The 22,191-nt window shown below is 46.6% G+C and overlaps 1 protein-coding gene across 5 annotated transcripts; it reads left to right on the forward strand.

Moving 5' to 3' along the window:
* The first annotated feature begins 635 nt into the window (after positions 1-635).
* Positions 636-21,486, forward strand: LOC117730299 (death-inducer obliterator 1-like). 5 transcript variants are annotated; one of them, XM_034531880.1, is made up of 17 exons: positions 636-748; positions 2,040-2,127; positions 3,401-3,519; positions 3,786-4,959; positions 5,774-6,185; positions 7,275-7,622; positions 9,137-9,401; positions 11,801-12,356; positions 12,455-12,614; positions 12,807-12,923; positions 13,067-13,225; positions 13,568-13,724; positions 13,841-14,345; positions 14,603-14,750; positions 14,855-14,944; positions 15,045-15,240; positions 16,421-21,486. In XM_034531880.1, exons 3-17 carry the CDS (start codon positions 3,438-3,440, stop codon positions 20,851-20,853), a joined length of 8,802 nt encoding a protein of 2,933 aa, XP_034387771.1. In that variant the 5' UTR covers positions 636-748; positions 2,040-2,127; positions 3,401-3,437; the 3' UTR covers positions 20,854-21,486. The 5 variants fall into 5 exon arrangements, with proteins under 5 accessions (XP_034387771.1, XP_034387773.1, XP_034387772.1 ...); XM_034531882.1 differs by having other exon boundaries at positions 13,067-13,180; XM_034531881.1 differs by having other exon boundaries at positions 7,278-7,622.
* The last annotated feature ends 705 nt before the right edge of the window (positions 21,487-22,191 follow it).

The following is a 22,191-nucleotide window of genomic DNA, read 5'->3' on the forward strand; positions in this document are numbered from 1 at the left end:
CCATGTCCCTAAACACATTCCATGTTTTCTCTCCCGTGTCGTCGCATGCTTTGATGACAGAGAAACAAGTTGTTTTATTAAAAGGGCTATTTAGTCCACAAACAAACACAAACTACCTGCCGCTTAAACTTGGGAAACAATTTGAATTATAATCATTTTCTGGAGGTTTAAATTGCTGGGGTCAAATTGACCTCAGGGTAAAAGATGTTAGTACATTTGAAGGTAACACGGGGGTTAAATTAGTAAAGTCTTAACTATAGGTTTAGTAGGTAAATTGGTTTTAAACAGAGAGCTTAATTTCTGAAACTTCTAATTTAATCTTTGCAATTTCAACTTCTTACTCGTTGTTACCTAATAGACACATTAAAAAAGACCTGACCCATAGTATGTTAAAATGTATTATATTATGTATATTGTCTGCTGTAGGTAACTATTCATTCAAATGAAACCCAATTCGAGGTTGTTTCCAATAAAGTGAAGTACATCTATATATTAGGGTATTTAAAATGCGCGACATACCTTAAGATGAACCTAATATTGATTAACTTGTGTTTGGTTAACTGAGCATTGTGTCCCGTGAATGCTCAGTTGCCCTCCTGACCACTGGGGGCGCTGCAGACGCACCGTGCGCGTTCTCTAAGCCGTCAGCCATCTGCCGCAGTCAGTTAGCTAGCTAGATCCAGCGGGAATGGAAAATGGAGGACTGACCGAAGAGCGAGGGCATATTATCGGTATTTCGAGCGTGTAGGTGGGTAGAATGCAACAATCTAATAAAACCGCAATGTTTAGTGTGCTAGCGATTTCTTTTTCCTGGATAACAACGCGGTATCGGTGCTAAATGCAGGCGTTGTCCCGCTCCGGGTTTTCGAGGCTCCGCTGCGCCTGACATTAGCGTTAGCTGTAACGTTAACTTGGATAAGTTACGCCATTTAATTTGACTCTGGCTACTAAACACATGCATGTCCTTGTACGGGTTTAGTAGTTGATGTTAAGTGCGTATTTCTTGCATAGCTCAATAGTTAGCGCACATAGCTAACCTACAGGTTGAGTTGTCCGTTAGCTTGCACATGCTCGTGGTGGCTAATAGCGTTAGCTGGCTAGGAGTGCACGTTCTGCAACGCTCCGTTTTAAGTTAGATGGTAGATGCATTAAAACGTGTTTAATCTTTATACGCGGAGTGTATAAATAATGCAACACAATATAGGCCACCGTGTTCATGGTTTTAACGGGACGTTAGCTAGCTAACGGTCGAGTGTTATTGAGCGGAAGGTGGGTTGTGCGTCCACCGGTGGCTGTTTCGTGTGTGCAGGAGGTAACGTAACCGATCTATTCCAGATTGTTTCACGCATAGTATTAAGATTGGGGTTGGCATTAAGGCGGTGTTGTTACTGACGTTACAGCATGCGCAACAAGGCGCGCGTGCCCCCCCCCCCCCCGGTGCAGCCTTTCGGTGTGGAGCCGCAATTACCGGACCCGTAGTACGCCACTTGCGAACATGGCATCGCCGTGTTAACGTGCGACATCGCTGATTCTGTTCGTGTTTTAGAAAGCGACCCCCCCCCCATGTCTGATATACAACACTTGGTCGTCGTCCCCGCGCCCCTCCCACCTCATGGCAACAGTTCTCCTGCCATTCACGTGGCACGGCGTCGTGACCAAGAGGCACACCATCACCGGGAGAATCCTGATTAATCACCGGGTTGGATTTTATTCCATGTTGATGGATGGTGCGATGATCATTTGAAAGCGGATATGACGTCATAATTGCAAACAAATAAATAAATAATGTTTTTCTTAATTATTGTTGTACGTGCTGGTCCTGTTATCCGTTTGCAGTAACTTTGAATAACACTGCGATTTATGCAAAAAATTCCAATCGCGTTTGTGTCTTTTATGTTGATCATATAAAGTTAATATGTCAACAAGCCGATGTGGAATTGATAAATATCCCAGATAAATGAAGATCACAACTTGTTGTTTTTATCATGTAAACAAGACTTCGTGGCTGAAGTATTAACTTGTGTTTTCCTCTTTGGTAGATCCTTTCGCCTTGTACCAAGACCGATGATTACTGGTGCAAGGGCTTTGTTTTGTTTGAAAAACAACTGTTGCTTATCACTGCTACAGGTAACGTCATTGTCTATTTTTATTATCTGCTCCTTAAAGGAAAGAATAACAATTTTGGCCCTGGACAATATTGAGTGAAGTACAGTTAACTTAATTGATTAATTCTCCTTTTCAATGACACTAAACGGAATGAATTAAACAATCAACACGTAACACTTTTTAAGTTGTGTTGTGCCACAATTAATTAGTTTTTAGACTTTACTATTACGATGGCGTTCTGGTTCTCAGCCCGATTTTTGGTCTATAAAATCAAAATGTTCAAATGGCAAACGCCTTTTGATGTGCAGTAAAACAAATGCAATTGCAATATTTTTATTTTTTCAGTATTCTATCATGCTACACTCAGCATCTGCCCTCACATGCACAATACTGCCATATCTATAAATAGCTAATTTACAGGTTAAAGATTTAACGGCACACACTTTTATAGCCTGCAGAAGGTCCGACAACAGACTGAATATCCTACAATGTGCTTGTACATTTGAATAGGCGGACAAATGTGAAGTAGGGCAAGCAAACTACTCTTCATTATTAAAGTAACTCAACCCTAATTTAACGTTTCTGCACTGAAATAGTTACTTATCTGCCAAGATATACACGGATACAATATATCTGCAATAACAAATGCATAAGGATACGCATCTTTTCATTTGTATAGAACAAACAGTAGTGCAGATGTCAAAAACAGACACACATCCTCTTGCTGGCGACTTTAAAATATTCCTGCATCACACTGCACTCACATTTTTCTCAAAAGGCAACAAGTCACCAGAGGTTATTAAACTGTAAAGCATTTATTCTCCTATGAAATCGGAATTAACAAAAAGGAGGTATTTCACTTAGTTCCACTGTGGCTATATTTATGTTCTGTCGTGCTAGCCTCAGCATTTGTCGCTAATGCTTGGAACCGCGTGTGCACTTTAATTTGGTTACACAATACTATTACAGCCTTCCTCCCCAATGAAAGCAGCCGTAACAAAGTTGTTCAGCTCCTTGATAGTGGTGACATCATTGCATGCCCTCAATAGAGCTGCCGTTCCAAAATATCTGTTGAACTCGTGCTGAATGCTTCCATTCCAACTTTTAGTGTTTATCTTTGTCACAACTTTGGGTTCAGAATGTAAGCGGAACAAGTATATTTACATTTGTGTTAAGTGGCGCAATCCCAGCACTGTCTAGTTGATGAAAATGTGGCAGCCCTCAGTATTTTCCATATTATAAAATGAAAAGAGTGACTCATAGCTGGTCTTTTGTGCTCTTCTTTTAACTGTAGACTATCTGTTTGAAAGTAGTGATTGACTCCATCATCTATGGAGGAGAATGCAAGCCTTGAGCTCTCTCTAGCTCCTGAGCCAGAGCAGAGCCAGGACCCTATGGATACCTGCTCTCAAGGTACCTTGGCTGAGCTTCTTTTCCCCTCACAATAAAGGGGTCTGGGTGTTGTAGTAATACTGGGCACAATTTTACATTATTTTAAATTTGGGGGACAATGTAGGGCAAGTAAGGGTCTTATCCAAGCCAAGAATCACTTTTGAATTTGTTTTGATTATTTTGTATGCTTGACATTGCTTCACAAAACAATCACTAGTTTCTTGGCTATGCTACATTGCATGCTATCTGTTTTTGCCCACAGCCGCCTTTTGATTGTTTGTTCACAGGGTTTGGAGAAGGGACGAGAGAGCAGATTCCAACAGAAAGCGAGAATGTGGCCAAAGAGACATTAGAGGAGCCCGATAACAAATCCTCCAAGGCCAACAGTGAAGTAAAGAAGACTTGGTGTTTCCGACGGTCTACTGTTGCAAAGCGAGAGATGCCAGTGGAGGCAGCAACCGACAGCCATGATAACCGCTGTCCCGTACGTCGGAGTGGCAGGCAGCCGAAGCGCACTGACAAACTAGAGGAATTCCTCTCGACTGCCAAAAGAGGGCAAAGGAAGAGTGCCCCTCCCAGTCTGGAAAGCGGAGATCCTCCTTCCCAAACCCCAACTGATGCAGAGACTGCCTCGGAGGCCAGCTTTGACGGTAACGCTGACGCCAGGGCTGCAGAGGACAAGGCCGAGTCCCCAGAGAGGAGGACGAGAAGTGGCACGAGGAAGCAGGTCCAAAGGAAAAGTCGAGGCGGCAGACCGACCCGGGGAGGAGGCGGTGGAGCGGAAGTCAAAAATGAGGGGAGCTCTGAGAATGAGGAGGACAGCCGAGATGCTGCTAAGAAAGACCAGTTAGCGGATAAAGATGTGGAGAAAAAAGACGAAGAGAGTTCTCCCAGTCCAGAAGATTTAGGGAGCACCAATACAGAACCGCCTCAGCCAGAGCAGGACTCTGAAAGGAAAGGGGATGTTGAGAAGAGCGAACACGCAGATGAAAATGACAAAGTGGAAACAGAGGAGAGTGACTATGATGAGACTGACGAGGAAAGCACTGACAAGCCTGCAGCAGTGTTGGTCAAACGTGGGCCAATAAGAACATACGTCAATAAAAAGAAGGCCGCCAATAAGAGCACTACCCCCATTAAAGGCCCCGCCGCTGCTGCTAACGCCGCCGCTGCTAACACTGCCGCCACTTCTGCTAACACTGCCGCCGCCGCCACTGCTAACACTGCCACCGCTACTGCTGCAAACAAAATCACTCCTCTAGTCAAGAGAGACGCCATGCCTAAAGCTACCCAAGCTGCTGGATTGGCACACAAGCCTCAGACACAAGAAGACAACGATGATGAGAATGACTCCTCCACATCTTCTTCATCCTCCTCCTCATCGTCGTCCATCGATTCGGACGAGGGGGGTTATGACCCCAATGCCCTTTACTGCATCTGTCGCCAGAAACACAACAAAAGGTATCGTATCGTGTGTTTTTTTTAACCCTTATTGGTGTGGATGTGATCACGATGACCGCGGTGTCTGTTTTTAAAGGACGTGTGCGTGGGATGAAGTGGCGTCTAGCACGGCGGTTACAGACGACCATGCAACATGGCGTTCCGTTCTTAGTTTCAGTTGGTCGTACGCTAATGAAAACATGAGAATGTAATAATGAACATGTATTCCATTTCTGCCTGTAGAGCCTCGTAAATCTCACGCGTTGGTCCTTTTTTTAAAGGTGCTATATGAGAGATTTGGAGCATTTTTAGCCTCAACAGCTCTTAACATGTCTCGGGCTGAGCCAGCGGCTCACAGCTATCGGTGCTAACTGCAGCAAAAAGTGCTGGCAGAGCTAACCTTGTTTACCTGGGGGCCGGTGCACCGCGCGACAGGCGTTATTACCTGTAACTGTCGTATTAGCGCAGAGAGCATGAGCTGGCCAGTGTGGCGCGCTCACATGCACTAAAAGAACACGCGGCCGGCAGAGCGTTGTCAACAATGTAAGGAGAAGCTTGCATTACAACACACGGTTACATTTATTTCCGGACACCTTTACTCCGCTAGCTTAACATGTATAATAGTTGTTAGCTGCTATGTTACAGCTCTGAATCCTTTACATTGCACCTTTTTTAAAAAGTGTAATTAATGAAATGAGATTTTAAATAATTTGTATTTGGTCTGCAACCACATGTTACATCCCTAATCTACTCCACGAGGTGTGGCAGACAGTTTATTTATTTACGACTTACTTTGAATAAACGTGGCACTATATAAATGTTTTGTGCTCACTAGGTTCATGATCTGCTGCGACCGCTGCGAGGAGTGGTTTCACGGAGACTGCGTGGGCATCACAGAGGCTCGCGGGCGCCTGATGGAGAGAAATGGTGAAGACTACATCTGCCCTAATTGCACCGCCAAGAAAAACCAGGTGGTCAGACCCGCCACGTCCATCCTATCAATGAGCACAGATATCGGGAAGCTCAAAGCAACGACTTCGGCGCTCTCTTTTTACGCTGGGACCTCTGCAGAGAAAACGAACACTGGCGGGGTAGACGTCGGTCTGTCGGCTTTCCAGGCTGTGGCGGCCTCGCCGTCCTCCACGGCTGGAACCGAAGAGAAGGGAGCCGAGGACCTGGGCATCAAAGGCAGGATAGAGAAAGCTACGAATCCAACTGGGAAAAAGAAGATAAAGATCTTTCAGCCGGTAGGTTACAACTTAAAAGGCTTTGAACTGTGTTCTGAGTCGAGCTATTCAATCATTGTCTTATTTGCTCTGCTTTTTGTTTTGCCAGTGCATGTTTATTGTTCATTAACTTGATCCCTATTAGATGCTCCGGTGGCTGCTGAGCTTCCTGGGGTCCAAAGAACAGACAAAACACAATGCATACAATACATGAGACAGTTAAAATGGTACAGTCTGACATAAAGTACGGTCAAACACAAGGATGTATAGTATCACTACAGCCCATATACATTTCAATTTATCATTGAATTCATAACTTCAAGGAAGGATCGGGAGTCCACGAAGGCAATGACGTTTTAGTCATGTGGTCGGTGGCATGTCAATGCTGTGTAATTTCAAAGTTAATATGATGCCATTGTTAAATATTTGATGCTGTAAACGGTTCATACTTGAACCGATTTGAAGTCTTTTAAAGTACATTTTAATTATTCCCCAATCTCTGACTCGCAGTCCAGTGCTTCGTGACTCCAGCTGTTATTGAGTGTGGCTAAACCATTTGGTAATTTTTTGGGGGGATATTAGAGGGCAGGATCATTTATACATCCCCATTTTCATTGAAGAACAAATAAAAATGATTATGGTATGTTTTTTAAAGTTGTTTTTTATGTGGGATCTGTACCAAACAAATATGCTTTCTTAAGTCTGTAGAATAAGATGTGTAAGCAAGATCATTTCTTCGGCACAATAACATTTAATGTAAAATGGTATATGACACATTTTGCCTTTTTTTTTTATAAGATATTTTGATTTGTGTGATTTTTAAAATTGCAGTGGGGCTATGTTGTGATTTTGGTTGTGCGATTTGAGTCTGCGCATGTTTTTACTGTGTTTAGGGAATACAGCTCAGGTCCCAAAGACCATATTCTAAATCTCTTTTGTGGACGCATGAATGGTGAAAGGTTTGGTGATGGCAGCCTATCGCAACTTGAAACCGTTATGCAAATCCCTGTTATCAGAAGAATGAATCGTAAATTCAGTAAGCTGGTATTGTCAAACTATGCAAAACGGCATTGTTATTAGCTGTTACTTTTATTGTGTACCGACTTGAAGCAGGCCCTACAGCAGCCAGCCCAGCCAAAAGCAGACCAGAAATCAGCTCCGACCGCGGACAAGAAGCCGGCAGAGCCCAAAGCGCCGGCGGACACGGAGGAGAAAGTGGCGTCGAACGTGGAGGTGAAAACGACGCCGACGGCGGAGGCGCCGAAGGAGAAGACTAGCGAGGACTCCTCGCTCCCCAAGTGCATCGGGCCCGGCTGTGAGAATAACGCCCAGCCGGACTCGGTCTACTGTGGCAACGGCTGCATCCTGAGACACGCGGCTGCAGCCATGAAGTCCATCACTGACGTCAAAGAGCCCAAGCAGAAGGACGCGGCTCAGAGAACCAAGTCCGCGCCAAAGGTAACTCGGACCACTTGAAATGTTGCTTTTTGCCTCTCGTTCACGTCCTTCTACCCGATGAGAGGGGCTGTGCAGGGTAGCCGTGACGGCCTGTGTCATAGTGGTGTAGATATTAGACTTCCTGATCTTATGTATCACCGTTTGAGACTTTCCTCACTGGGTTTTTGTTAGACTTGTATTTTGATGTCATGGTGGCTGGTTTCACTGTTTAATTTTAACACTCCCACAGTTATTAGTCATATGCATTTTTGTGGCATATGGCTGCACCCTCTGCATTTTTGATAATGTTTGATGAGAGTCTATATCCGAGTCTGATTAAAGTGGTTCAGAAAGATTTACTGTTGCTCTAAAAATGCATCCTGGAAGTGAAATTGCGGAGCTAAAGTTAACCGACAGCTGCTGCGTCCTAATTTCATCTTGATGGTTAAGAAGCACATTTTGTGGCTCAGCGACCTACTTTTGGTGTTTATCGGCTCTTTCATAATAAGAAGCCGGACTCCCTGTTGGCGATCGGCTCACAATGGTAACCTGGATGTGCTGGGACCTGGCAGTGGAGCAGGTCAAGTCCAGTGGATCAGATCCAAATGAGCAAGTGGCCCATTTAACTGAACCGTGATCATTTCCACTGGATCGTGAAATGGTCCAAAGCATTTCAAGGTGTCGAGGAATGTGATTAGATCCCAATGACCTAATTGTTATACTATCCGAGTGATGAGATAAACAATGTTGTTGCCCATTTACTGTTGTGTATAGTTTAATGTTGTGCTTCTGCTCTTAGCCTAGTGTTGACCTAATTTTGGCCCCTGCAACAACATCAAATCTCCGCAGGAGTCACCGGTTCCCTGTGCAGTCGGAGCTGGATTAAAAACCGTGTGGTTTCAGTTCTTTGAAAGCCCAAATGGGATTGAACCTTCAAGAAACGATGTGCTCTAAGCGAACATATCTTACCCTGCATGCATTGCAACCTTTTAATTACTTCAAGTCATGTGTACATTCAGGGAAAGATCCATACGGCGTAAATTTAATGAACTGCTATTTGGCTGACGGTGTTGAGCTTAGGTCCCTAAAGTCAATGTCTGAGTCGCTGGCTTTGACCATTTTAAAATGGACCTGCTTCGAAAAATGTAGTTTTAAAAAATGATTATTTTTTATTACTATTTTTCATAGAAATATGTCCAGATCTACAGAAGCTTAGATGCTACATGCAGCGCAATATAGATGCCGCCAACGCAGAGTGTTGTAAGCAGTAATGCTATGAATTTACTCTGAATTTACTCTGAATTTACTCTGATTTTTACTCTGCACGCACACTGTGATCAGCGGTTAGGACGGACAAACGCTGAGCAGGCGAACTGAAGACCGTGCGAGTTCGTTGCTGTTTGTTTACCACGGATGTATTTTCCTGGCATCTTGTGGGGGAATCTATCAAGTCTGTATTTTGGCAGTCACCGTTTACATGTTTACTTTTACTAAAAGGGCTGAATGTGTGTGTGTTTTTTTCCCCCCCCCCCCAGAGGAGAGTAACTGGTGGGAGGAAGACGCAGAAGAAAGCCCAGCAGGAGTCGGACAGCGAGGAAGACCACAGCGCTGATCCAGATGATTATGATGACGATGAGGAAGAGGATGACGACGATGAAATGGAGGATGACTGCGACGACGAGAATGCCGAGGAACACCCGCCCCCGCCGGCCACTGCGTCCTGGTCCAGCGACCATAATTACATTGCAGTAACACCAGAAAAGACTACACCCATATCACCAACAGTGTTAAACAAAAAGTGTATGTATCTCTTTGAAGGCCTGGGGGCTGTTGTCGACACCACGTTGTTATTGCTCCATTATAAATGTGGTCCATGTGGCGCTAACGTAATGTCGAAGTGATCCGTACATATTGGGGGACAGACACGAGTGCTCTGGAGGTGATCTGCGCTGGTTTTTTTTTTTTACGCTAGATCAAAAAACCTTTTGCAAAGTGTTGTGATTTTGATAATGTAAAAAAGGTTTTTGTCACTCAATGAAATGTTGGCAGCTGTGAAAAAAAAAAAAAAAGAAGGTAAGTGCTATTTGTGGCTTTGGGTAAGTATTCAATAATCCAGAACATTTATTTTGAAAGGGGCACTCGGGTTGCACTCATCCAGATCCTTTCATTATTACTTTTATTAGGCACGTGAACACAGCGGTCCTCTACGGCTGTGATGTCACCAGGATTATCTCAGCTTGGGGAATTCTTTGACAGAAAGCCTGCGATTTTAAACTAAAGACAGCAGCGTGAAAACTGAAGGCATTTATCAGGCAAGGAGCGTCTAACACGATTAAGTATTATGGGTCATACGGATCCAGCTTTAACCCTTTTTGGATCGTGTCCCATGCTATAGACTAAAAGTAAGGACACCTCTGCTGCATCAAATTCCTCCGTCATAATGCAGCACTGTAGATGAAACCATTTAGAGGATCACACGGTAGCAATGATAGGAGAGCCGTGATCTCCACCATGAGATGTCTAGATGTGATGAATGGTGTGCCGTGTGGTCTTTTTGAGTGACGACCCACATAAGTCTCTCCTCTTCCTGGGTTCATCACCGCAGCTGTTGTGTCATTAAAAAGGTCCTCCTTTTCTCCAGCAGGTAGGTGCACCAGAAGCCAGTTACCAGTTCATATTGAGCTCAACTTTGTGTTTTTCTTCTCCCCCTCCACCCCTTAATTCTGTGGGTAACAGGCTGACTTCAAAGTTTTTGATTCATATTGAATTAACTATTCATATTGCAGAACTACTCGTGGGAAACTGGCTTTAAAATAAAAGGTGATATAACAGATTTTAGGATGCCTTGATTGATTATGTTGGCTTGCTGTAGGATATCCTGAGCGATTCAGCTCCCAACACACAACTGATAAATCTACTTACACTTTGGAGACATGACACTCGAGCCCCCCACGCCCCCCCCCAGATGGCCAACAGCCCAAAAGAACGAAACCCCCGGGAACCAGACCGCCTGGAGACACTGCAGTGAAGTTCAGGAGGGCCGCGGCAGAAGATAGAGGCCGAAGACCCGGGCTGATCACACAGATTCAGAAGAGGGAGGAGACCCGGGCTCAAGTTTTTACCACACACATTTTGCACCTGATGACATCTGATGTGTATTGAGAGGAACGTTTTGTTGCAATGAAATGTGGATAGTTTGGTTTCACCTCTCTTTATTTTATTTTTTGTTAAATAGGCTCATTGAAGGCATTCTCTGGATCTTAATGGATGAGATAGAAAGGGTTAATGTTTATCCAACGCCTCGTGTCAGGAGATCAGTGAGACCACTGGTTGATCAGGAGGGAGGAGATGATGGCGCATTGATCTGCTCTGTGTGTTGCGACCGTCTTCAGAAGATGGTTTTTCGGTTGCTTCGGGTCACCGTTCTGTTGCTCTGCACATTGTGTTTCATGCATTTGAGTCGGCGTCTAGTTTGTGTTCTGGTCGGGTTCACGCTGGTTCCAAGGGCGGCTGTAACATAATGGAGGATGAAGGATTTGATGAGGGTGTATTGTCATACAGGTCTTGGTGCAACTTGGTTGATATACTTCTCTTTTATGTAGTTTGGAGAAATGTATTATACATTTGTACCTGACATGAAAGAACCATAAATAAGATTTGGATCTAGTTTGGGTCATCAGCCCCATTGAGGTTTGTAGTTGATGGGAATGAATATATATATTTTTTTTATATGTTAAGTTTGAGATGGAGGAAGTTATGAATATCTAGCTGGTCTAGATGAGTTTGCTCCCAGATTCATGAGTAACCTCTCTGAGACGTAGCTTTAGCTGAGCTGAGCGATATACAAACTACTGCAGTTAAATGATCGGGAAGAATATATCTCTTCCTTATTAAATATACCTGCTTAAACAGTACAATGTACCTGCCATCCACTGCTACAAATAAACAAGGGCTTTTTAACTGCCCAGTTGTCAACATTGTGTTTATTTCAGAATGTGTATTGCAGTGTTCAGCTTGTACACGGTTACTAATGTGTACTTTTGTGTGTTTTTTTTTTCTATGAATTTGGTGTCATTTCATAAACAATGCAGTCTCTTCCATTACAGGACCCCGCTTCTTGATAACCTGCAGCGTTACAATACCGTCCCTCTGCATGTCGTGTTGAGAATGATGTTTGGTGTGTCTTCTTTGGTTTTCAGCCCCCCCGAAAGAAGAGAAGCCGAGTGAGAAGGAGAAGGTCCCGGTCCCGGCTGCTGAGACTCCTCCACTGGCGTCCGCAGCGCCGGTCAAAGGAAACAAGAAGTCCCCGGCCACGAAAGCAGCAAAGGTCACCCCGAAGGGCAAGAAGCCGTCCCCTCAGACCGCCAGCTCGAAGGTGTCCAGGAAACCCGCGGCACCCCCGAGTAAAACAGCGGCCAAGTCCAAGAAACAAGGCCAGGCGGCGGCCCACGCTCCGTCTCGCTTCCCTTCTGGTCCGATCCACGTCACGGGAGCGCTGAGAGTCACCAAGTCCAACTTTACCATTCCCAAGAAGGCTCCTCAACAAAAGGAGGTTCCATCCTCGGGCAAGTCCTCCTCATCCTCCAGAGTCCCGTCCACTCCGGTTCCTACCGCTCCCTCCAGCCACTCCTCGTCCTCCAGGCCCCCACATTCGGCGCCTTCGGCCACTCCGGCGTCCCTGGTGCCGCCGCTGCCGCCCAACAACCAGATGAGGACGAACATCCGCCGCTCGCTGACAGACATCATCTACAAGAGGTACGAGTCCCGCAAAACCTTTAAAAAATAAATGAGAATTACTCTGTAAATCTTTAGCGAAACGGTCAAACTAAAATATTTGTTTTTGGTCCCTCCAGGGTGAACGACAGTGACGATCTGAAAAAGACTGAGACTGAGGTGGCGAGGTTGTCGGTCGCCATTGAGAAGGAAATGTTCAACCTCTGTCTTAACACCGACAGCAGGTACAAGAACAAGTACAGGTCCCTCATGTTCAACCTGAAGGACCCCAAAAACAAAGTGAGTCCACGTAAACATGCCTGCTCTTGTCTTTTCTGTCGTGCACACGCACGCACTCACACACACACACACACACACACACACACACACACACACACACACAGTGTTTTGTATGGAGCTGAGCAGCTTCGGTTTGTTTGATGTCCCCTCCTGTGGAGATGTTAAATTCCCTGTGTGTTGTGTTTGCCTCAGGGCTTGTTCTACAGGGTGGTGGGTGGGGAGGTGAGTCCCTTCAGACTGGTGAGACTAAGTGCGGAAGAGCTGCTCTCCAAAGAGATATCCGAGTGGAAGAAGCCAGACGCCGCAGAGGTAATTGTCACGTCCCTTGAACTGAAACGCAGGTCAACTTCAAGCTCAAAGGGCTCACTGTCGAGAGTTGTTTTTTTTTTTAAAGAGAGAAACTACTCCAGGATGTATACAATTGCTCCAGCATATGCGCTTGTCCCCTGCAGGCCCAGTCTCCTGGTGCGAGGGCCCATTCGGGGCATTCCAAGAGCAGCAGCAGGCACGACGCAAGCTCACACAGCCTGGATATGGAGGACGCTCCGCCCACGTCTGATACAGATGTATGTATCTCTGCCACCACTTCTTCTCGCATGGCTTCCGCTGCAGTAAGTGGTGGCATGCTGTCTTTTTCTAGCTTTCACACTTTCCTTTTCCTCTTTGCATGAGGTGCTTGGGAACACAACTGTTAGACATGTCTGACAAAGTAAAGAGCATAGCCACGACATCTCCGGTCGGTCAGCTTGACAACTGTCCTGTTTTTCCCCCGATGCTGTTACTTTCTCATTGAAGCTGTGGCTTTCGTCTTCACTGTTTGGCATTAAAACATACCCGCGTCTCCAATATTGTACATGATAGTAATCCCCGAGTTCTGTGCGTTGTGGGAGTGACTGTCGTCTGTTCTAGTTCACCCGAGTGTTGACGGAGGTCCATCTTTACTGTGTCCACAGGACCAGGATGAGTCTTGCGTCCCTCCTTCAGCTCCGGCTCAGCCCTCCGCTGCGGAGGGGAGCAGCGGCATGCTGGATATTTTCGGTACCATGCTCAAAGACACCACTTCTCAACACAGGACTCACCTATTCGACCTCAACTGTAAAATATGCACAGGTAAAGGATAGGCCATGCGAGACGAGAAAACGTCAGTGGTTCACATTCAGCCGGTGAATTTGATGGCGTTTGTTGGACAGATGTAACGGATGACTCTTTTAAATCTTTCCCTGTAGGTCAGAAGTCCGAAGATGAGCCCGCAGCTAAGAAAGCCAAACTGAACAAGAAGCCTGAAGCTCGGCCCGCCAGACAAGAGCAGCATTTGTCAAAGTCTGGAGACGTCTCTCCTGCCGGCCACTCACAGGTCACCCCGGGTCACCAGCACCAAGACCCCTCAGCCTACCCAAACCCTCCATCCTACCCGACTAACATGGAGCCGGCTGTCCCCGAATCGCTGCAGCAGCAGCTGGACCTCAGTTTGCTGGCGCCCCTGGCCCAGGCCCCCACACCCATCAACCCCACCGTGTCCTCCGTCAGCATCACCCGCAGAGACCCCCGCATGGCGAGGCACAGCGCCGCTGTAACGGTCAGCTACCCGGCTCCAGAAAAAGCCATCAACAACTCTGCAGAACCCCTCCCAGCTCCCATCAGTGCCCTGGGGGAAGTGGCACCCAAGGCGCCGCTGCCAATGCCCCCAGCACCACCATCGTCGGTAGCGCCATCCAAAACGGCAAAAACAAGGTGCTCACTCATCACAATTTAAAGAATTAACATTAAAAATTATTTATTTTTTTACATTGTTTACTAAAATTGCATGAATATACTGTACGTACAACTCTCATTGTTGTACAGGATGAGTGGTGCTAAAGTAGCGCTTGATAGGGCAGCGTCATTGTGCTAACCTTTGAGGAAAGCCCTGTAGACAATAAATGGGATACGGGTCGTAGATTTGGATTTTGGGTTTTCTCTAAAAAGAAGAGCGTTTTGTTTTTTTACAGTACATCTGCGCCTCCTCCTGATGGTGAGACGGCCATCTTCCTCCACGGTCAAGAGAAGATTTGGAAAGGGTTAATCCACATGCCGTCCGTGGCCAAGTTTGTGACCAAGGCTTACCTGGTGTCGGGATCCTTCGAGCACCTGAAGGAGGTTAGCAAATTTAGCCCGCCGATCCGGCTCATACTTCATGTCAAACTCTTAATTCATACGTAAAGGCAAGAGTTGTCTTACTCAGTGTTGCCAATGTTGTGCAGGATTTGCCAGACATCATTCATGTTGGAGGACGGATATTGCCGAGCATGGTGTGGGATTACGTCGGGAAGCTCAAAACCTCGCTCTCCAAGGTTCGTTCGGTGGGGAAACAATAATTCGTATTGAAAGAGCTTTCTTTAAAGGCCTTGCATCCCTCACACTCTAGTTTTTGCTCTCTTTGTCTTTTTGCAGGAACTGTGTCTGATCCGTTTCCACCCAGCCACCGAGGAGGAGGAGGTGGCGTATGTCTCTCTGTTCTCTTACTTTAGCAGCAGGAAACGATTCGGTGTGGTGGCGAACAACAACCGTCGTATCAAAGACCTCTATCTCATCCCACTGAGCTCAAAGGACCCCTTACCCTCCAAACTCTTACCGTTTGATGGGCCAGGTAAGCGTTTACAAGAAAACACAAATATACCCCTTTTTAGTTAGTGTAATACCTGTTGTTGGACTCCGGGTTGAAATGAGAGCCTGTGTTCATTCATGGGTTTGTACTGCAGGGGGCACTGATAGTCCATGTTGAGTGACACACTTCTGTGCAAATAACAGCTGCTGTGTATCTAACTTTGTATCACACATTTCTAATAAAGGAAGTTTGCATCGCAGGTTGGTGCGGTCCAGTCTCAGCCTGTTGTTTGTTAAGACTCCTACATAAACATACGTGAACCGCTGTGTAATCAATACATTTACATGACGTAACATCAATAATTTGGTAGCATGCTGCACCACTGGTTTTAACCACTGGTGCTTAAGATGTCCTCCTAAATGAAGCATAAGTGCTTAATGTAAACTTAGAAACCAGGGATTGTGCAACAGAGTGAACACTACCCACAATGCCATTGCAGCTGTGGTGAGTCGAAAGGTTTTACATCTGCAGCTGCAGATTGTGCCCCAGAAAGAAGAGTTTTTTTCTCTTCCCTTTTTCATTAATTGCAAAGCTTAAAAAATAAAATAAGACAACTTGATTTTGTCTGTTTCTGTGACCAGGCTGGTTATGATCCTATATCAAATTTATTGTATGCACCTGTTGATGAACCAGAATTATGTTGCAGTTTGCATGTTGGGGTCTTTCTTACAATCATGTTTTGGCAATTTCCTGGTGCAATCTAGCAATGTCAGTGAATGATTTAGAGGGATTTCTATTTGTTTATTTTAACTCTTGGTTATATCTGGCAGGCCATCTTTAATAATGACTTGAAACACAAACCTAATGATGACAAATGTTTCTTAGCAGCTCATTTACGTGGATGTTTCTTTACTTTAGTTTTTTAGTTAAACAAGTTTAATGACTACTAACTATACAGCACATTTCTACCATTTGTCTTATAGGATATACTTGAGAACTTTATATTTGATAATGCTCTTTGTCCTATTAGTTATTTATGTATGGATTGAGGAACATATTTTACAGGCTCTCATTTCACCCGGTTTACTGTCTAATACGTCAAAAATACTTAAACAAAACTTTTGTTTCAGTAGTTTATAGAAAGAATGTCCCTCTGTTTTGTATCTGTTGGTTCACATGCAAATGTTTTCAAAGATTCTTGTGTGATTTGTCCATTTTGCAGGGCTCGAACCCGCTCGTCCCAACCTCCTCTTGGGGCTGCTGATCTGCCAGAAGGACAGGAAGCGTGCCGGCGCTCCATTGGAAACGGAGGAAAAACGCTTCAAGGCTCAAACCAAAGATGCAGATGACGCTGGCCTCCCAAGGCCATCTCCTCCAGTCAGAACAGAAAGAAGCTCACGGCAGAGTCTTGAAATCCCCTTCAGCACAACTCCTCCAGGGTCACCTCCACTTAACCCGTCTGAGACCTCAAGCAGCAGTGTGGCCACCTCCTCCATCTTTTCTTTTCTGTCCTCTGTCAAAGCTACGAGCACAACCGCCGGCAGGGACTCCCCATCCTCATCCAGCTCTATTGCTTCCTCTGCAGCAACTACTACTCCTCTTCAGACCATTCTCAAAACTCTCTTTGGGAAGAAAAAGCATGACTCTGAAGCGTCCAACTCTCCGTCTGATCAGGCTGGTGAACTCTCTGTCCAGACCTCTACAATGCTAGACCCTATCGTGCAGCAGTTTGCACATATTTCTAAAGAGAAACAAGTGCAGGAGGACGAAGATGACAGACCGTATGATCCAGAAGAGGAATATGACCCCAGTCGAGGCTACAGTGTGCCTAAGAAACCTGTTGAGGTAGTAAGCACGCCTGAAATCTCTAAACAGTCCGATACGGTTACAAATGAAGTTGATGATGTGGCGTATGACCCAGAGGATGACTCGATATTTGAAGATGTCAAACCTGTCGTACCAAGTAAAGTTAAGGTTGCAACTGAATTGATAGCTGATCCACAAAAGATCTTAGAGAGCCTCAAACAGATCGGGGAGCAGGCATTCCAGAAAAAGGCAGAACAGCCAATGTCTTCTATAGGGACACCTAGTGCCTCATTGACACTTCCAGACGCACTCTTAACTCAAACTACCCAAGCTCTTTTGGCCAATACTCAGCTCATGCAGCTTGGCAAAAAGGTTGAGGAACTCGTGAAATCTTCATCAATTTCTCCCTTGATCAACCAGAAGAGAGATCCCCGACAGAGCAGGGATCCTCGCCAGGCGGCGTCCGGCCAGAAGCTGACCGACGAACCTGAGGATCAAGAGGAGACGTCTGCTCCGTTGGTGGATTCGACTCTTTTCTCACAAGCTGTGGTTCAAGAACCTCCGCTGTCTGATGTTACTGAACTCCCAGACTCCTCACAAGGCCCGGATACACCGCTGCCTCCCGAGGAAGTGAAGAGTGAGACGCTACCCTTCATGCAGTCGGATGAATCGGAGGTAGCGATTCCATTATTAGGAGAGGACGTGGAACCTGATATGGATTTCAACTACATGGATGACACAGAAGTGAAAACTGTGGAAGCTGAGCCAATCGAGACAGAAACCGAGCTGGACATGTATAGTATTTGGCCAAATGCTGCGAGTATTTTAAAAGCTAATGAGGACTCGGATTATGAGGAGAATAGCCAAGATGCATCAAACATGAGTTATTACGATGAGCCTACCAACACCTCCACAATACCGTTGACAATCCCAGTACTCACTCAAAGCACAACAATGGTTGACACTTCCAAATCGCTTGAGCCTTATCACATGCCGCGTCACATGTCAGCGTCAGGCTATGACAGCGAGTATAGACCTCCAGCTGACCTTCCCCAAATATCCAACTTCCCCCCGCCCCATCCGATGCAGGGACAGAACCTGACAGCAAGGCCTCTTCCGATGTCTATGCCTCCACCCATGCAAGGTCTTCCTCCAATGTCGGGCCCCCCTCACATGCAGGGACCCCCTCCACCCATGCATGTTCCTCCCCTTGTACGTGGTCCTCTCCCCATGCAGGTTGACAACAGCCAGCAATATGGACCGCCTCCGACTGCATACCGCCCTCCCTATCAGAATCAGTGGCCAGGCTCCCAACCACCGCAGCAGCAGCAGCAGCAGCAGCAGCCTCCTCTTTCTGGCCCACCTCCTCAGAATATCATGCCACTCAGAGGACCACCACCATTCCCTCCAATGGCACAGAGAGGTCCTGCTCCTCAAATGTTTAATCCCTCCATTCCCCCACAGCACATTGGACAGCAAGGCCTCCCCCCAGGCCTTCCCCCACCTCCTTCTTTTGATGGACAGAACAGTTTACCTCCACCAAGATTCACTGGTCCTCCACCACCATTTAATTTCCCTGCAAACAGAGGTCCTCCTCCACCTTTCACGGGGCCACCTCCCAGTCACTTTGAAAACAGGCTCCCTCCTCCGTCCCACTTCCCAGGGCCCAGGGGTCCTCCGCCTTCTCAGTATGGGGACCATGGGGCTCAACCCCCGATTGTAGACCAACCTAGAGGCCCTGCAGAGCACTACAACAGAGACCATTCTAACTCTTTCAAGCTAAGTGTGGACCAGAATCCAAACCCTCTCCATATTTTTAAAGACAATCATGGTCCCCCGCCAGGTCCAGCATACCGAGGACCTCCACCTAACCAGTATGAGGACAGAAGAGGCCCACCTTCCAGCAGCGAGATGAGCGGACAGCACTTCAATCCACATAACCAGTATGAAAGCTCCAGACCACTTGCCTCACCACCACATCGAGGATCGTTTGATGAGCACCGAGGTCCTCTCCCTCAGGAGAATAGACCCCACCCATCTCAGTGTTTTGGAGGATCTGAGCGGTACCGCTTAGATAGGCACTCTGATGAGGCTAGACCTGTTCGCCACAGTGGGCCACTACTGCCAACTCCTCCAGAGGCGCCCATAGGTCCCCCAAGTCGCATGGCAGCTCACAGTCCTGATATGCTCCGGGACGACCCCTGGCGCCGCCACTCTCCCGAAATGAGGAGGAGGAGCAGCACCGCCCGAGAGGAATCTGACCCACGCATCGGAGATCGCTTCAGTCACTTTGAAGGAGGGCACAGAGACCTTGCTCCTGGTCCTTCACAACCCTCTGAAGAGAGACAGCGGGAGCTGTCTGAGGACTGCCGGAGGGAAAGAGAGCGGGAAGTCCCCCACGATGGAAGGCCATCGTGGGACAGAGGACCGGGCAAGCGGTGGAGCAGAGAGCGAGAGTGGGATAGAGCCAGAGAAAGGGAACGTGATCCGGAGCGAATCCGAGAAAGAGACCGCGATCCGGAGCGAGTCCGAGAAAGAGACCGCGATCCGGAGCGTGTCCGAGAAAGAGACCGCGATCCGGAGCGCAGCCGAGAAAAAGACCGCGATCCGGAGCGTCCTCGAGAAAGAGACCGCGATCCGGAGCGTCCTCGAGAAAGAGAACGCGAACCGGAGCGTCCTCGAGAACGTGATCCGGAGCGTCCTCGAGAACGTGATCCGGAGCGTCCTCGAGAAAGAGAACGTGATCCGGAGCGTCCTCGAGAAAGAGATCACGACTCGGAGCGTCCTCAAGAAAGAGATCACAATTTGGAGCGTAGCCGGGAGAGAGACCGCAATCCAGCGCGCGTCCGAGAAAGGGACCGCGATCCGGAGCGCACTCGAGAAAGAGATCCCGATCCAGAGCGCACTCGAGAAAGAGATCCCGATCCAGAGCGCATTCGAGAAAGAGACCGCGATCCGGAGCGCACTCGAGAAAGGGATCCGGAGCGCACTCGAGGAAGAGATCCCGATCGCACTCGAGGAAGAGATCCCGATTCGGAGCGCACTCGAGAAAGAGATCCCGATCCGGAGCGCACTCGAGGAAGAGATCCCGATCCGGAGCGCACTCGAGAAAGAGATCCCGATCCGGAGCGCACTCGAGCAAGAGATCCCGATCCGGAGCACACTCGAGCAAGTGATCCCGATCCGGAGCACACTCGAGCAAGAGATCCCGATCCGGAGCGCACTCGAGAAAGAGATCCCGATCCGGAGCGCACTCGAGAAAGAGATCCCGATCCGGAGCGCACTCGAGGAAGAGATCCCGATCCGGAGCGCACTCGAGGAAGAGATCCCGATCCGGAGCGTGTCCGAGAGAAAGAACGTGATCCGGAGCGTGTCCGAGAGAAAGACCGCGATCCGGAGCGTACTCGAGGAAGAGATCCCGATCCGGAGCGGGTCCGGGAGAAAGACCGCGATCCGGAGCGGGTCCGGGAGAGAGACCGCAGCAGAGCGAAGGAGGGCGAGAGGCACAGGGAGACGCAGGGAGAGCGCCATCGGGATCAAGACACGGATAAGAGGAGAGACCGAGCCCGGGATTCTGACAGGAGGGATTCAGACCGTGATAAAGGGAGAAACCGGGATCGAGAACGCGATCGAGACCGGAGACGGGACAGATCCCGAAGCCGGGACCGGGACCGTGGCAAAGACCGGGGCAAAGACCGGGAGAAGGACAGAGACAAGGACAAGGACAAAGACCGAGATCGTCGGGACAGGAGCAGAAGCAGAGAAAAGAGAGAGGAGAAAAAAGACAGTAAAAATGACACAACCAGGAAGGGAGAGAAAAGTGCAGAAAATGACAAGAACATTTCCTAGTGCCTGTTTTATTGACACTTGACGGCTTTGAGACACTTCAATCCATCGCCGGTTGAAATCCAGTTGTATCACTGTAAATGTAAATGAGCAGTATTTCGTTATATTTCCACACTTGTGTTCGTTCTAGAAGAAAAAAAAAATGGTTTGACAATGTTTGTATTCTTTTTGTCACGAAAAGGTTTCTAACTTTCTTTCTTTTTTATCACATTTGAAAAGAAGAAGAAGAAGACGAGGGTCGTCTAAGTTGCTCGTTTACAAGATGTATTGAGTAGGTTACCGAATCCTATCACACGTACCGTTCTCCTGTCCAAGCGAGGTTTTTTTTTTAAAGAAAAAATAATGTAACTGAGTAACACACCATTTGCAATATGTAAATATGAATGTATTTGTGTATATACTGATGATTTTAATCATACTTTTCTAAGTAGAGAAAAATAAAAGCCATATATCTGAGATGGATAATGTGAAGGTTAAGGAAACACTGTTGACACACACACACACACGTGAGTTTATATGTCCGGCAGCATTGAACTTAAAGGCTCCAACTATCTACAGTATACATCCCATCTATGGTTGTTCATGACGTGTCCTGATTTTTGTTTGAGCTCGACCAATTAAACCCGGTTTATGAAATCCGTGTTTCTGTCGTCATAATGGTTAAATGTGTATTAAGTTTTGGTCTTAAATTGGGTTGACAATAGCTATACTATTGTGTGTCCTGATGGTATGTGAAAGTTGGGTCAACAAAGGGTAAAATAAATAATGTAATATTCACGTTCTAAAACAAAGGACAGAATCCCTAAATCTTAAATAGATGAGTAGAGGTTGAAGAAGGAAAGATGGAGACAATTAACGACAATTATTGTCTTCAGTTATGGAACAAAACTGCAGTTTCTACAGTAAAACTAAATCAAAGAAGTAATGAGTTTAAATTGGAGAGAAAACTTCAATATTTCCTTACGTTTCATCACCTAAAGACAACGGGGTGTTTCCAATCGCGTTGGACCCACAATGCTTTGCACAGCAGATATGAGGAAGAGGGTCAAAGTTCAATTCGAGGTGCAATGATGAGGTAGTAGCTGCCGATTATTTGCATAGAGGAGGACATGATATATTTTTGTAGAACCCAATTTCTAATCAACAGGTTTAGAACATGAATCAAAACTTTGTTTCTCTTTAATGAGGTCACTTTACTGCAGTTTAGCAGAATCAGACATGTTCACTTCTAAACTGCTTCAGTGGTCAGCTGTGATGTTTAAAGAGCTGAGCAGGAGTCTGATCCTAAACCTTTTCCTTGTGTTATTGTTTAACATTCTGCTCCATGTTTAGGCCTTAAAT

Source organism: Cyclopterus lumpus, chromosome 5 (assembly GCF_009769545.1).
Source record: "Cyclopterus lumpus isolate fCycLum1 chromosome 5, fCycLum1.pri, whole genome shotgun sequence".
NCBI lineage: Eukaryota > Metazoa > Chordata > Actinopteri > Perciformes > Cyclopteridae > Cyclopterus > Cyclopterus lumpus.